This window comes from Anomaloglossus baeobatrachus, chromosome 10 (assembly GCF_048569485.1).
Source record: "Anomaloglossus baeobatrachus isolate aAnoBae1 chromosome 10, aAnoBae1.hap1, whole genome shotgun sequence".
Classification (NCBI taxonomy): Eukaryota; Metazoa; Chordata; class Amphibia; order Anura; family Aromobatidae; genus Anomaloglossus; species Anomaloglossus baeobatrachus.
The window spans coordinates 185112754-185129522 of record NC_134362.1 but is presented as its reverse complement, the minus strand read 5'-3'; the positions used below and the strand labels follow the sequence as shown (position 1 = coordinate 185129522).

The 16769-nt window shown below is 48.6% G+C and overlaps 1 protein-coding gene across 1 annotated transcript in view; it reads right to left on the bottom strand.

Annotated features, from left to right (window-relative positions):
• The window catches only part of CDT1 (chromatin licensing and DNA replication factor 1), a 43329-nt gene extending 33513 nt beyond the window's left edge, over nt 1-9816 (bottom strand). The window contains exons 1-2 of the mRNA XM_075326998.1: nt 9433-9816; nt 7078-7218 (exon numbers count right to left, since the gene is read on the bottom strand). Of these exons, the coding sequence (XP_075183113.1) occupies nt 7078-7218; nt 9433-9714 (423 nt within the window). The 5' untranslated portion in view covers nt 9715-9816. The remainder of the gene's footprint in view (nt 1-7077; nt 7219-9432) is intronic.
• Between the last annotated feature and the right edge of the window lie 6953 nt (nt 9817-16769).

Sequence of the window (16769 nt, the reverse complement as noted above, 5' to 3'; positions counted from 1 at the left end):
AAGCCAGGCAGCCAGGTTGAGTTTCTGAGGAGCCGGATGGAAAATCGGACCCTGCGACAGTAAGCTTGGGTCTGAACCTAAGAGGATTGGGCCGTCGATTCCTAGCGTCAGGACCAGGCTGTACCAACTCCTCCGGGGCCACAGAGGGGCCACCAGTATAGTTGGGACCCCCTCGTCTCTGATCTTCCTCAGGGCCCGTGCGAGAAGAGGAAGAGGGGGGAACGCGTAAGCGAGGCGAAAGGACCAACTGTGGCAGAAAGCGTCTACCCCTAACGCCTCGTCCCTTGGGTTCAGGGAGAAATATGTTGCGACCTTGCGATTCCCTGCCGAGGCAAAGAGGTCCACCTCTGGTGTACCCCACCTCGCCACTAGAGAGCAGAACACCGCCTGATCCAGGCTCCATTCCCCCGGATGAACATCCCGACGACTCAGGAAATCCGCCTGAAGATTGAGGGAGCCCTTCAGATGGACCGCAGAAAGGGAGAGCAGAGATTGTTCTGCCCATTGAAAGATTCGGGAGGACACTGATTTCAGGGCGCCCGAGCGTGTACTGCCCTGATGGCGGAGATGTGCCACCGTAGTGACATTGTCTGAATATACCAGGACGTGAGAGTCCCGGACGAGGTCCTGAGCCGCAAGGAGGGCTTCCCTGACTGCCCTTAGCTCCCGGTAGTTGGAGGATTGGGAACTGACGTAAGGACTCCAGACCCCTTGAAATGGGGAATTTGCCACCATTGCCCCCCATCCTCGTAGGCTGGCATCTGTGGTCAGTGTAACCAGGGGACTCTGAGTCCAGGCAACCCCCACCTGCAGGTTGGCGGGACTCAGCCACCAGAGAAGGGATGAGGAGACGGACCCCGAGAGGCGAAACCTTCTGTTTAGGGATGACGGGAGTCTGTCCCAATGTGCCAGGATATGATCCTGGAGACACCGAGAATGGGCCTGAGCCCACCTGACCGAGGGAATGCAGGATGTCATGGAACCCAGGGCCGACATAGCCGCTCGAAGCGTCGGGCGAGCCTGCCTGCGGAGTTTTGATATTTTGGATAACATAGCTATCCTGTGGCCCTCTGGGAGAAAGGATGCCTGTCTGTCGGAGTCCAGCAGCACTCCGAGAAACTGCCGAGTGGAGGAGGGGGTTAACTGTGATTTTTTGAGATTGGGAATCCATCCCAGAGACCGAAGGATTCCCAAAGACCTCTCCACATGGTTCCGGAGGGTTGGAGCAGACGGAGCCATGAGAAGAAAGTCGTCCAGATACGGAACTAGACAGATACCCTGCAATCGTATGAAGGCGACCACCTCTGCCATGATCTTGGAAAAGATTCTTGGAGCTGAGGAGATCCCGAAGGGAAGTACATTGAATTGGAAATGAAGTACTTCCTCCCCGTGAAGTACCGCAAACCTGAGGTATTGTCTGTGTCCCGGATGGACGGGTACATGGAAGTAGGCATCTTTCAGATCGCTAGAGGCCATCTGATGGTGTAGACCTATCAGGGGAATAGCTGATTTCACTGACTCCATCTTGAACCGCCGGTACCTGACCTGACGGTTTAGACTTTTTAAATTGACAATTATACGGACGTCGCCGGATGGCTTCTTGACCAGGAAGAGACGGGAGTAGTGTCCTACCCCTTCTTCCTGACTCGGGACTGGGGAAACGACCCCCGAGTGTACTAGCTCTATAATCTTTGTGTACAACAGAGTCTGTGAACCCGGTGACGCCAGCGCAGTGACTCGGAGACCCGGAAGAGGGGGGGAAAGGAATTCTATGAGAAGACCGTCCGAGATGATCTTCAGAACCCATTGGCAAGAGGTTATGGACTGCCACTGGGGAAGAAACGCTGAGAGTCTTCCCCCCACCCGGGCCGAGTCACTGCTTGTCCTGCTGAGGACGTTGCTGATGTGGAGGGATGAGGATATTTCTCCCTCTACCTTTGGGATAGCTCCACCTGCCTGCCTTCCCTTTCCCTCTGGGCTGGGAGGCCTGAGGCATCGAGGGACGAAAGGACCGCTTCCTTTTAGGTCTAGGATCGGGCAAGGCCTTACGATCGGTCGCCTTGTCCAGGATATCATCCAGGGCAGGCCCAAACACTAAATCCCCTTTAAACGGAAGGGAACAAAGCCTCATTTTAGAGGTGGAGTCTCCACTCCAGGCCTTAAGCCAGAGGGCACGTCGGGCAGAGTTAGAAAGCACCGAGGTCCTGGCTGCCAGGCGGACAGATTCCACCGAGGTATCTGCCAGAAAACAGGTAGCCTTCCTAAGCAAGGGAAGGGATTCTAGTAATTCCTCCCTCGGGGTCCCTTGTGAAATATGAGCCTCCAACTGGTCTATCCACCTAATTAGGGACCTGGATACGCAGGTGGAGGCAATGTTGGCTTGAATAGAGGAAGACGATGCCTCCCAGGACCGCTTCATCAAGCCCTCTACCTTCCTATCCATTTGATCCTTCAGTTGGGAAGTATCCTCAAAAGGAAGAGCCGTTTGTTTAGCTACCCTAGCCACCTGAACGTCCACCCTTGGGATCTCCCAATGTAGTCCCGAAGGTTCCAGAGGAAACCGGCGTCTAAGGTCACTCCGTACCCGCCTCTCAGGACATTCCCATTCCTGAGAGACAATATCCAATATATTGGCATGAACTGGGAATCCCAATCGTTTGACTGACTTCAGGCCAGCAAACATTTCGTCCTGGATTGAAGGAAGAGACTGCACTTCCTCTAAACCCATCGTGCTCCGAACTGCCTCAATAAGATCCCCCAACTCTTCTGAGTGAAAGAGAAAGGACTGGTCAGACCCCCCAGATGGAATTCCGTCCTCAGGACCCTCAGAGGTGGAATCAGCGTCCTCCTGATCAGAAGGGGTCGACTGGAGTCTCCTCTTTTTTGGAGGAGCAGGGCCAGGAACAGGGCCAGGAACAGGGCCAGGAACAGGGCCAGGAACAGGGCCAGGAACAGGGCGAGAAGCCAGTGAGGCCCTAATCTCCTGTTTCATCATGGACCGCAACTCATCTATCAGAGATGGTTGTTCGGCCCTAATAATCTGGTCCGTACATTGCTGGCAAAGCTTTTTATCCCATACTGCAGGGAGCTTCTTTATACAGATGGGACATTTTTTAATTTTGTCCACTCTGTCAGGTCTATCAGGCTTATCAGACTTGTCAGTCTTTTCTGACTTCTCAGGCTTCTCTGATTTCTCATTTCTGTCAGTTTTCTTGGTGGCCTTGTCCTCCTAGAAACACAGAGCAGAGAGCCATAATCAACCGATGAGACCTATGTCCGAGGGACCATTCCCCTCCATACTCACAGTAGCAGGGGGCACACTGGGTTCTGCAGAGGCAGTTGCAGCGGAAGACATGACAGGGAGCACGGTCTTACCATGATCTGATGTCTTCGTGGCAGCCCTTATGGAAAAGGGCCTGCCACCCCAGTGACGGTGCACGTTTTCCCCGCCTCCCGCATCCGGTCCTGGGCAGGCCGAGTCACTGTCGGCGTGCCTCCACGGCTGCCTTCCGCAAACCGGAAGCGCTCTCGACCGGGAAGTCCGCAAGACCGGAAGTCCCCGCCCCCGGGAGCACTTCCGGATCGCTCCGGCAGCGTGCATGCGGGAAGCGGCCCGGCGGCTCAGGGAGGACCGCCCCTGGCCCCCCCCCCCCTCCCCCACCCCCCTCCCCCCCTCCCCCCCTCACCCCTCCTCCCCGCCCCCCCGCCCCTCCCCCCCCCCCGCCCCCCCCCCCCCTCCCCTCCCCCCCCCACCCCCCCCTCCCGCCCTCTCCCCCCCCCCCACCCCCCCACCCACCCCCCGCCACCCCCGCCCCGACCGGACCTCCCCCCCCGTCGCGAAGGCCCGACCTGATGCTGTCCGGCTGAAGGTAATAATAGGGGGAAAAAAAAAAAAAAAAAAAAAAATATACTGCAGGTCGCCGGCCACCACAGCATAGGAGAAAAACAAAACCTCTCCATGCCCCATGGGGACAGGAAAGACACTGGCTGTGGGAGGGTCCTTTTAAACCTCTTGAACTTCCTGTCCCAATTAGGGCGTGGAGAGACAACCTCCTATGCTGTCGTGGAAGGGACTAGAGAAATATCCAACATACGATTGATGGACGCAATAAGGTCGTTCACTATGGCGTCCCCGTCCGGAGTATCAAGATTGAGAGCGGCCTCAGGATCAGAATCCTGATCAGCTGTCTCCGCATCATCAACCAGAGATTCCCCCCTCTGAGACCCTGCACAACATGATGATGTCGAGGGAAAATCTAAGCGAGCTCGCTTAGTCGGTCTGGGGCTGGGGTCTGTGTCAGAACCCTCAGCCTGGGATCCATGAGATACCCCGGGAGGACATTGTTGGTCCAGCTGAGGTGGGCCAGGGAACAAAGATTCAACAGAGTCCCTGTGCTGAGATACCGGCCTGGACTGCAAGGCTTCTAGTATCTTAGCCATAGTCTCAGAGACTTTTGCAAACTCCGTCCCCGTCACCTGAACAGTGTTAGCAGGTGGCTCCCCCTGGGCCCCCCCTAGCAGAGGCTCTGGCTGAGTAAGTGCCACAGGGGCCGAACAGTGCACACAATGAGGGTCAGTGGAACCTGCCGGTAGCGGGGTCGTACATGCGGCGCAGGCAACATAATAAGCCTGTGTTTTGGCACCCCTGCCTTTCGTGGGCGCCATGCTATTATCTTCCCTGAGCAACACAATAGGGTATATAGCCAGAAATCAACTGTGCACCATACAGTGTAAAATAAACATATGTTACACTACTGCACAATGGGGCTAGCACCACAGGTGCTGCTTACCACCCGCTTAAAGCGGTTGTGAGGCCACCAGAATCCCTGCCTGGGTCTCCCAGACTTTGTCCCCCTCTGCAGCGTCCGAGGAGCTGACAGGAATGGCTGCCGGCGTCCTGAGGAGAGGAGGGAGCCGTGGGCGTGACCCAGAAAGTGCGGGAACTGGTGCCCGCACTGTGCACAGTGAGGGGGGTGGAGTATGCAAAGCATGCTCCAGCCCTCAGTGCTGCTCGTTCTGTGCAGCGTCCCGCCCTTCCCCGCCTGTCAGGGCTGGGGGTGGGAGGAAAGGAAACTAGGCCGCAAAAAGCCGGGGACTCTAGTAATAAACGCGGCCGCCGTAAAAGCGCGGCCGGCGTGGAAGTCCCCGGCGCACTACAAGTCCCAGCCGCGCCGCAGTGTTTCCATGGCAGCGGCGGTCAGTGCGGTAGTCCCTATACATAAACACACTCAGCAACGCTGAGTGTGTAATGGCACATATTAACACGGTCAGCGACGCGGTCCCCGGTGCACTAGCACACCCAGCAAAGCTGGTGTTGCTGTGCGCGGTCCCCACAGGGATACAGAGTACCTCCAAGTAGCAGGGCCATGTCCCTGAACGATACCCGGCTCCTATCCAGCAGGCTCCACAGGAGTTGTGGATGAAGCACGGTCTCAGTGCCTGGAGACCGATAGGATCCCACTTCCACCAGAGCCCTGAGGGGGATGGGGAAGGAAAACCGCATGTGGGCTCCAGCCTCCGTACCCGCAATGGATACCTCAACCTTACAACACCGCCGACAAGAGTGGGGTGAGAAGGGAGCATGCTGGGGGCTCTATATGGGCCCACTTTTCTTCCATCCGACATGGTCAGCAGCTGCTGCTGACCACTCTCTGGAGCTGTGCGTGCATGTCTGACCTCCTTCGCACAAAGCAAAAAACTGAGGAGCCCGTGGGAGCACGGGGGGTGTATAGGCAGAAGGGGAGGGGCTTTACACTTTTAGTGTAATACTTTGTGCGGCCTCCGGAGGCATAGCCTATACACCCAATTGTCTGGGTCTCCCAATGGAGCGACAAAGAAATGTGCTCTTTCAAATGATAACAGAATATATTTTAGGGGTACCCTTTTTGGGAAATTTGACCTAAAAATAGGTAAAATTCGGTTTTTTAAGTTTGTCATCAGATGTGGGTGTGAATATTTCCACAAATACATATGCTTTGACCGTGATATTGCAGCAATGCAAAGTCATGAAGATGTTTGGTGTACAGGGTAAAGCACCAGTTCCTATTGGTTTTTGGTCTTGAGTTATATATAGGCAAAGTTTGGCATAAATTTTATGCGACACGTTTTACAAGCTACTTTGACACAAAATTGCGGCCGAAATATTGTTTTGTCATAGCCGGTAATAATTTTATCGCGTTTAGCAGCAAAAGTTGAGCTAGTATGCCAAATTTCAGCATCATAGCCAGTATAGAACTCTAATGGCTATGTGCCAAAGTTTGCAAAATCCTCTTAGCTGAAGCCGCAGGCTTGGTGGGGGCCTCCAGTGAAAGGTCAACAGTGCCCAATGTATTGGAGATGTGGCCCTAAAAATTTACAGAACCTCTTTTCAAACATACATGTACATCCTTATAAATTTTCAGCAAAATCGGAGAACGTCGAGTGGGGACGATTTTTAAAACTGGTCCACTTGACACGGAATGACTATAATATATATATATATATATATATCCGGGCCGCTATGTAGAAGATAACACACTTTATAATACTCACTTAAACCTCTCCGGTATCTGTGCCGCCTCTTTCGTCCATCTTCTTCCTCCTTCTGAACTCTGTGTGTATGACGCTTCTACGTCATACACACTCGCTGGTCCCACACATGCGCACTACAGTATTTTGATCTACCCTGCTCAGGACCTGAATGCCAGCGAGCGTGTATGACATCGGATGCATCATGCACTGCGGCTTCAGAAGATGGAGGACGAAGATGACCAAAAGAGGAGGCGCCGGCACTGGAGGATGAAGACACCCATCTGAGCCACATCCACCGCAGCGACCAGTTTGAGTATTATAAAGTGATTTTTATATTGTATATAAGAGCCCAGGCCGCTGTGTACAGCATGTTAGAATGCTGTATATAAGAGCCCACTGGCGGTGGCCGCAGCTTATAGGGCAAAAAAAGTGGTGACAGGTTCCTTTTAATAGGGCAATTCAGAACTCAGAGTTGGATGTTAATGCCACATAGTTTCTATAAATGCCTAATGCAGAAATAAAAGGCGCTACACAACCCAAATGTACAGATTGTCCATGACCCGTTACCTTCGCCTCCAGCACGGCTGGACCGGTCTTCTGGATGTCGCTTTGTGGAGACAAAGACACACTGACAAAGTCCTGTATCTTCTTCCCCAAAGATGGAGGAGTCTCACATTGGACTTCTTTTGTGGAGCCAGGGCTCAGACACTGGGGAGGAAAAAGCATTTACAGTATTTTTCTGATTATAAGCAACTTCTCCTCCCAAAAATATAGGAGGAAAATGAGGGGTGAGCCTTAGAATCCGAATGTAGCTTTTGGGTGGTGGAGGAGTCACACGAGGCAGGGGAAATGCTGCGAGTGCTGTGCTGGCTGTGAGGGGTGAGGAAAGGACAATCCTATCCGGAAAATGGCAGTGTGGGCTTTATATAATGGCACATCGGCAGATAGAGCTCTTGGCTCAAGATCTCATCTGCGCATGCGCCACCTCGGGCCTATTGTTTTCCCAGCAGCAGGCTTATGGAAAATGGCGCCCGGAGGTTGCGCGTGCACAGATGAGATCTCGGCTTGTCATTGAGCAAATAGCTCAATCTGTGCATCGACAAACTCCGGGCACCATTTCTTTGAAGCCTGCACCGCCAAACGTTTCTGGATCAAGATCTCATCTGCGCACACACTGCCACCGGCCCATTGATTTCCCATCAGCGGGCTTAAGGAAAATGACGCCCAGGTGGCATGTGCACAGATGAGATCTCGACTTGTCATTTAGCTCATTCTGCACACGGACAGACTCCGGGCACCATTTCTTTGAAGCCCACTCCACCGACAGTTTCTGAATGTTCCAGCCTCACAGCATCTGCAACGATCATCTGCTGCAGCATCGCCCTACTCCACCTGCCTCCTGTGACACCACTCTACCACCACTGCCCTGATAAGACAGCACCAGATAAGACTGACCCCATTACATTTGGGGTGCGTTATATAAAACGAAAATTATGGTATATATATTTGATCAGACTTTCCCTGTATTTATAGGGATTTCTCAGTGTAGATATGACCCCCTCTGTAGGACAGGAGGTGTACTGCTGTGTGTGGCATGGACCCTACACACTGTATGAAGCAAGTTTTACCTGTTTTTCATCTTTTGAGAGTAAAAAGTTACATGAGCCACTAAAAAAAAAAAAAAAAAATAAAATAAAAAAAAATCACATCTGTCCACCTCCACAGACGGCACGGTGGCTCAGTGGTTAACACTGCACCCTTGCAGCGCTGGGGTCCTGGGTTCTAGTCCCACCAAGGACACCATTTGCAAGGAGTTTGTATGTTCTCCCCGTGTTTGCGTGGGTTTCCTCCAGGGTCTCCGGTTTCCTCCCACACTCCAAAGACATACAGATAGGGACTCTAGATTGTGAGCCCCAATGGAGACAGTGTTGCCAATGTATGTAAAGCGCTGTGGAATTAGCGCTATATAAATGAATAAATATTCTATTATTACCTCCAGAACCTATAGGTGGTGACCGGTGAGGTGGCCAACCCTCCGCCCCAATCTTGATGACATAATCTGACAACACATCAGAGTGCACTTGGACAACGTTATTCTACAAGGTCGTGCTCAAGACCAATTTTCTCCTTAGCCTGAGACCGTCCAAGGAAGAAAAAAATAAATAGATTGCAATAAGTCCGAGTTGCGACCACAGATTGACAATGGAGAGACTCGGATCACACAAAATATGGCCGCCTGCACCTATGGAAAAATCATCTATATATCCTGACCAGACAAAGCCTTAAAGGGAATCTTCATCGTTTTATCCTTCCTTATAAACTACACCCATCACCTTTAAGATGTGAATGAATGTCTTTCCTGCAACCCCTCTATGTCCTCACAGGTCTCCCTGCATACCTCAGAAGAAGAAAAAAGCACTCTCTAGCATTTTAATATCAAAGATCTATCCTTAGGGTGGGCAATCAATACCAGAATTGGGGGTCCGACACTAACCCCCTAGACCAGCTGTGTACACAACTTCCACCTTTTCATTGCTTCCGAAATATCTAATGGTTGTGAGTGGCACCCAATCGATGCAGCACTAAAGCGCGGCCCCTCCATTGTGATTGGACAACTAGAAATAATTGTTTTATATTTGAAGGGCAGTGCATCCATTCTTGCATTGGGAAGCGGTCACTTAGACGCAGAGCTGCCTTCTATGAGGGTACAGACACGAGTCTGCAGAAAATGACCCCTCTAAGACCACCTGGTGGCCTAACAGGAAGTGTACACATGGCTTGCACTAAGGAGAAGGCGGAGAACCGGAAATATACAAAACAGCCAATAAGATTGCAGTTTTCATGCTACAAAATGAAAGCAGGTATGTGATTGGCTGCACTGCCCAGCTGCTCCGCTGCCCTCAGTAAACATGGCGGCCGTACCTGGGCTTCATTCTCCGGGAGTTTCAGCTTCTTCCGGGCGGATCTCTTGCCCGTCAGCTCCGGCTCAGAGTCCGGCCGGCTCCGCTTCTTGCTGCTGGGGAGTAGTGAGGAGGGGGCGGGCAGCTCGGCGTGCTCAGGCCGCTCCGGAGTGCTGGGCGGCCGCAGTAACTCCTCTAACCTCACCGCCTCCTGCTGCACCTTCCTCCGTTTGCTCCCCGGGGTCCCCCGCGCTGCAGGCCGCTTGCGCTGCCCGAAAAAGTCGGTGACTCTCATCTGCTCCATGTTTGCACCTCACACACCCGCGAAAAAACTAAAATGCCCAGTGTGCAGGTGGGCGCCCCGGGGCGTGACGTCACCGCCTGCGAACGCTGTGATTGGTCGCGAGTCCTGAATAGAGCGTAACGTGGAAGTTGGATTTCGCGGGAAAACGAGATCATGTGACCGGAATAGTCCAAAGAAGCAAAGGGGGGCGTGTTCTATATAAACATACTTGGTATGGTCCAATTCATACTATTGTTGTGGGTAACCGGTAGTAATGGCGGCTGTGAGCAATGTGAGTGGTTCCGGGGTCAAAACTCACATGCAGGGATCGCGGGCAGGGGCCCCATAGCAGTAAAATGGCCTTCACACCTCCGCACACATACATGTCCTCACTAGGTCACTAAACAATATAATGGCCCCCCACACAGCCCTTAGTAAAGTATGATGGACCCCACACAATCTTTCACACTGTATAACTGCTTGCATACAGACTAATGGGCCTCAAATAGCCCCCCATAAAGTATAAAGGCTCCCTCATAGCCCTCCAAATATTATAATGGTCCTCATATCCTTATATCTAGTAGTATAATGCGCCCTACATTGCCTTCCATATAGTATAATGCACTTCCCATAACCCTCTATTTTGTATAATGGGCCCCACATAGCCCTCCATATATTACAATGGTCCCACATACTCCTCCATATAGTACAATGCACCCTATAGTCCTTTGTATATTACGGTAAGTATAATGCACCCTCCTTAGTTATCCATAAAGTATAATGCACCCCCATAGTACTCCATATAGTATAATGCACCCCCATAGTGCTCCATATAGTATATTGCACCCCCATAGTGCTCCATATAGTATAAAGCAACCCCCATAGTGCTCCATATAGTATAATGTACCCCCATAGTCCTATATAAAGTATAATGGACTTATAGCCCTTCTTATAGAAGTTCAGTATAATGCACCCTCTTTAGTCCTCCATATAGTATAATGCACAGCCCATAGTCCTCCACATAGTTTTAGGCACCCCATATAGACCTTCATATAGTATCATACACTATCCATAATCCTCCATATAGTATAATGCACCCCCTTAGTCCTCCATATTGTATAATGCACCCCCCATAGTCCTTCATATAGTATGATGCACTCCCATAGTCTTCCATATAGTATAATGCATCCCCCATAGTCCTCCATATAGTATAATGCACACTCCATAATCCTCCATATAGTATAATGCACACTCCATAATCCTCCATATAGTATAATGCACACTCCATAATCCTCCATATAGTATAATGCACACACCATAATCCTCCATATAGTATTATGCACACCCCATAATTCTCCATATAATATAATGCACACTCCATAATCCTCCATATAGTATAATGCACACTCCATAATCCTCCATATAGTATAATGCACACCCCATAATCCTCCATATAGTATAATGCACACCCCATATTCCTCCATATAGTATAGTGCACACCCCATAGTCCTCCATATAGTATAATGCACAGCCCATAGTCCATTGTTTTACTTTGATTATAGCACCAACATATTCCACAGTGCTGTACAGGGATGGTCATCATTCATATCAGGGATCATTTTGAAGAAGCCAATTAACCTATCAGTATATTTTTGAAGTTTGGGAGGAAACCGGAGAACTCGCAGGAAACCCACACAGACATGGGGAGAATATACAAACTCCATGCAGACGTCCGCGATCGGATTTCGTTCCATGACCTGAGTGCTGCAGACACCAGTGCTAACCACTGAGCCATCGTGCCGCCACCTGGGAGATGGTGAGAAGACGTCATTATGGTGGAAGACTCTATATGTGACTTTCCACTAGTTTTCTGGATTACTTCATCCATGTGTTGCCATCTTGGTTGGGTTGATGATCGCACTGATGATGGAGCTGGATGGTCACTGATGGAATATTTCAGGTTTGAGTTACAAGAACCATCTAGCTGTCTCAGTAGCTGCAGACAAAATTTTCAGTGTCTACCAGTGAAGAGCGGTACCATCTAGCTTGTTATTGAACAGAGGGACCATCCAACTTATTATCGAGAGAATGGACCATCCAGCTTGTTATCGAGAGGAGGGACCATCCAGCTTGTTATCGAGCAGAAGGACCATCCAGCTTGTTATCGAGAGGAGGGACCATCCTGCTTATAATAGAGAGGAGGTACCATTCAGCTTCTTATCGAGCAAAGGGACCATGCAGCTTGTTTTCTAGAGGAGGGACCATCCAGCTTGTTATCGAGCAAAGGGACCATCCAGCTTGTTATTGAGAGGAGGGACCATCCAGCTTGTTATTGAGCAGAGGTACCATTCAGCTTATCAAGAGGAGAGACTATCCAGCTTGTTATCGAGCAAAGGGACCATCCAGCTTGTTAACAAGGCGATGGACCATCCAGCTTGTTATCGAGGGGAGGGACCATCCAGCTTGTTATCAAGGGGAGGAACCATCCAGCTTGTTATCAAAGGGAGGGACCATCCAGCTTGTTATCGAGAGGAGGGACCATCCTCTATGTTATCGAGAGGAGGGACCATCCAGCTTGTTATCGAGGCGACAGATCATCCTGCTTGTTATCGAGCAGAGGGACCATCCAGCTTATCAGACAGTTCAAAAGCCGTCAACTCTGATGATATGGGATTGTATTGGGGCCTAACTTTAATACAGACCTTTTTCTGAAGAGAGATAAGCCACTAAAAGTTTCTGGCTGCAGCTTGCTCAGTTATAAACACATGAACACTCAGCTGAACAGAGAGTGCATGCGTATAAGGGTTTTGAGGAATAACTGTCGGCCTAAAAAGTGCTTGATGGCGCAAAGTGTATGACAATTGTAACTAGATTATTCCTCTTGGCTCCCTTTAGATTACCCAAAGGGGTTAATGAGCGCAGCTCTGTATATTTACGTTTAGCCCTGCACTAGGCAGACTCCTCTTAATGAAGTGAAGTCATCTCACGTCGATAAGAATGCTTCATTTAGTTTATTGAAAAGTCATCAGGACGTCTCCCACACCTCCCTCCACGGTAGGCTGGTGGGGGCGACTCTGTGTCATCCAGTTGCACTTAATAAGAATATCAAACATTACTGTATATACCGGTATATGGAAATGCGTACAAACCCACATGGAAAGAATCTGACATCTGATTAAAAACAAATGTATTTCTCAGTTCCAGATGGCAGACACAAGACACAGCGTCCTTATATGAAGATCCTTTAATTCTGTGGTTATTATAGAGCCTCAGCACATACATCGTGTATGGTATGTCATACGGTAAATCTGCATGTCTACAGTGAATCATACCAACAAGGGAAATTATTTCATCCTTTTTGCAGAAAAAAAAAATCTGTTTTCATCTGCCGTGTTCTGCGGGGTTTGTCCTTGTTTTTTTTATGAAGTGACAACATAGCAGCTTTACCTTTTAGCAAATATCGAAAGAGTTGTGAAAGATGTCCCCTTCTTAAAACAAGGTCTTTTGGCTTTTGTCATGTTGATCGGGCTGGATCCTCCTGGTAACTATTCTATGATTGTTAGATGTGCACATGCTAAACCCTAGGGACCCAACCTTGATCAATCGAGAGGAGGGACCATCCAGCTTGTTATCGAGGAGACAGACCCTCCAGCTTGTTATCACACAATTCAAAAGCCATCAACTCTGATGATATGGGGATGTATTAGGGCCTGACTTCAATACAGATCTTTTTCTCAAGAAAGATAAGCAGCCATCTTACAAGAACCATCTTGCTGTCACAGTAGCTGCAGACAAACTTCTCAGTGTCTACTAGTAAGGGGAAGTACCATCCAGCTTGTCATCGAATAGAAGGACCATCCGACTTGCTGTTGAGAGGAGTAACATATATAGTGAAAAAACAATCCCTTTAAAAAATTTTTATTTTTCTTAAATATGTCTTAAAAATTCCCAAGTGATTCACCTATCTAGAATTTATCAAGGGTAGTATAGATATACACCAGGGTAGCCACCCCTATACAAAATACAATCAGAGGCAGAAAAACGGGGTATGGGATCCCAAATGGGATTAAACTGGCCCTACCAGGACCTAGCACCTCACACCTTCCTACCGACGGAGGTAAATCACCTTAACTTAGCCGGGCGCCCCCGTTCCTCGGTGGCTATCCCTCACTTACCCTAATATATTCCCTACCATATGAGGAGAAATGCCTGAGCAAGTTACCTCTAATTATTGGTTGGACTTTTTTAACCCCACTATGCACTTTAAAGAGAGGGCAATAATAGCTCCACCTGTTTAATATGCTCAAGGTCAGCTGATCAATTATTCATGTACCGGGGAAATAGATACCATTACACCCTGTCCAATTAATATGCTCAAATTCAGCTGGTCATTAATTCATATACAGGGATAATAGATACCATAACAACCTATCCAGTTTATATACTCAAAATCAACTGATCATTAATTCATATATTGAGATGACAAACTTAAATACCCCACAACCGGTGGGGATTTTGCCGACAGTGCATTGATGGAATGCACCACCGCCATGTTGTCACTCTTCCTCCCCCCCCCCCCCCCGCCGTCTCTTTGAGTGTTTGAGAATTTTGTGTTGCAAGGTATTCTGCCATAATATTAACTATGGCGTATCTGCCTGTTTTCTAGGACAAGGCACCTGTGTTTGATTTTTGAGGTGGGGGCGTATCTGTTTAGATTAAGAGGATGAATTAATGAGGTATGACATCGGGGCATGCGCAATGCCTGCGATGTGATAATGTGAAGTTTTTCAATCTTATATCACGGTACTCATGCGTCTTTAGTGCACAACATAGGGCGGTATTGTCCTGATAGCTTTTGGGCGCGTGTGCAGTGTGATATAGCACGTCAGATGATGACGTACCTGCTGGGTTGTTATGACAGCGCGCCCGTGTTTGAGGCTTGTGGGCGTGACTGTTCGCATCAATAGGAATGAGTCATGAATTAATGAGGTACGGCCTCGGAGCATGCGCAATGCTCACCTCGCACGCTCTAGCGGTAGAATGGAAATGGACATGCGCACTATACCCATCTGAGACAGAAGCCCACTATCGTACACCTGGGACTTTGTTGCTCTCATTGGTTTGATATGGTCTATTTAAGCTGCCGGCATAATGGCGGCAGCTGCTGCCATATGAAGACACATATCATGACTGAATAGTTCCCTGTCTCCCTGGGCCTCCTGATGAACCGGATTAGAGGGCGGAGAAACGCGTCGAGGCAGTGCGGATGCACTTAATAAAGGGAAGTTAATTTATCAGCTTTAAAATGATATCTATTCATTTAAAATAAGAGTATATATACTGGCATTGTTCCAGAAATTAGGAATTGCTGAAAGCAAGTTAATTGTGTTATCTCAAACTCATTAGGATAACTTGGTATCTGGACTTTTTTCCCCTGCATTTGAATATACCCTGGTTGAACTGGGGCATATCAGCCTGATCTAGATAGTGGGGCGCTATGGTACCTGTTGTCCCTGTATATTAACAGATGACCAGTTGAATTTGTTATGTCTGAATTAATAACAGGGTACTATGGCGTTTGTCATCTCAATATATGAATTAATGATCAGTTGATTTTGAGTATATAAACTGGACAGGTTGTTATGGTATCGATTTTCCTTATATATGAATTAATGACCAGCTGAATTTGAGCATATTAATTGGACAGGGTGTAATGGTATCTATTTCCCCCGTACATAAATAATTGATCAGCTGACCTTGAGCATATTAAACAGGTGGAGCTATTATTGCCCTCTCTTTAAAGTGCATAGTGGGGTTAAAAAAGTCCAACCAATAATTAGAGGTAACTTGCTCAGGCATTTCTCCTCATATGGTAGGGAATATATTAGGGTAAGTGAGGGATAGCCACCGAGGAACGGGGGCGCCCGGCTAAGTTAAGGTGATTTACCTCCGTCGGTAGGAAGGTGTGAGGTGCTAGGTCCTGGTAGGGCCAGTTTAATCCCATTTGGGATCCCATACCCCGTTTTTCTGCCTCTGATTGTATTTTGTATAGGGGTGGCTACCCTGGTGTATATCTATACTACCCTTGATAAATTCTAGATAGGTGAATTACTTGGGAATTTTTAAGACATATTTAATAAAAATAATAAAAATAAAAATTTTTTAAAGGGATTGTTTTTTCACTATATATGTACCTTTTGACTATCCTGAAATTATTTTGATTGTTAGCCGTTTGTTTCATGGCGGGCTTCCTCTCAGGGACTTTGGACGCTGCTAATTGGCTGGAGGATGCGGAGGAAGTCTTCTCAGTTGATGGTGTTTCAACAATAGATCAAGGGGCGATATCCCTTAAAACCATTTTTAGGGAATTACAGGAGGAATATTTTGAGAACTTACGATCTTGGTGGGAGGTAAAGACAATTGAGAGTTATATTAAGAACAACATAGTGCCTAGAGGTCTGCGCATTAATATTTCTCCTGCCCCTAGACTGAGGGATCCTGATTTCTTGGCTTTGTGGGAGCAAGAATCTATCGCATCGTCAATTAGATTCATGACTATTGTATTGGATAAAGAAAGGAAAAATTTGTCAGATTCAAGTTTGAGATTGGATAATCTTAGGAAAAAAGCTCTGGAACATAAATCTGAAACAGAGTTTAGTAGGAAAGAAGCCACCCTTCAGAACAACGTTGAAAAACACCAGATTACTCTTAAAAAACGTAAACAAAAACAGTTCGTAAGAGATCTGGGTGATTTCAAAGAGAAGAGGGCGTATAACTTTAATTTGAGTTGTACAGCACCGATATACACAGACATATCTTCCTCAGACCTGAGTCGAGGGGTGGAAATAGAGGAGGAGGGAGGGGCAATAGAGGTAGACGGAATAACAGGGGAAGATGGACGAATTGGTGAGGAAACCGCCAATATCCCTAAAATACGGGAGGACAGATGGCATCCGGAACCACAGTTTCCAATACCTCAGCTCTTGGAAACTCTGGTTCATCTGCTCTTGCTTCTCCCTCTTCATCTTTGGCTCCTCCATCTGCCTCTTTTTTAGAAAGGGAAGCCTCCAACCGTT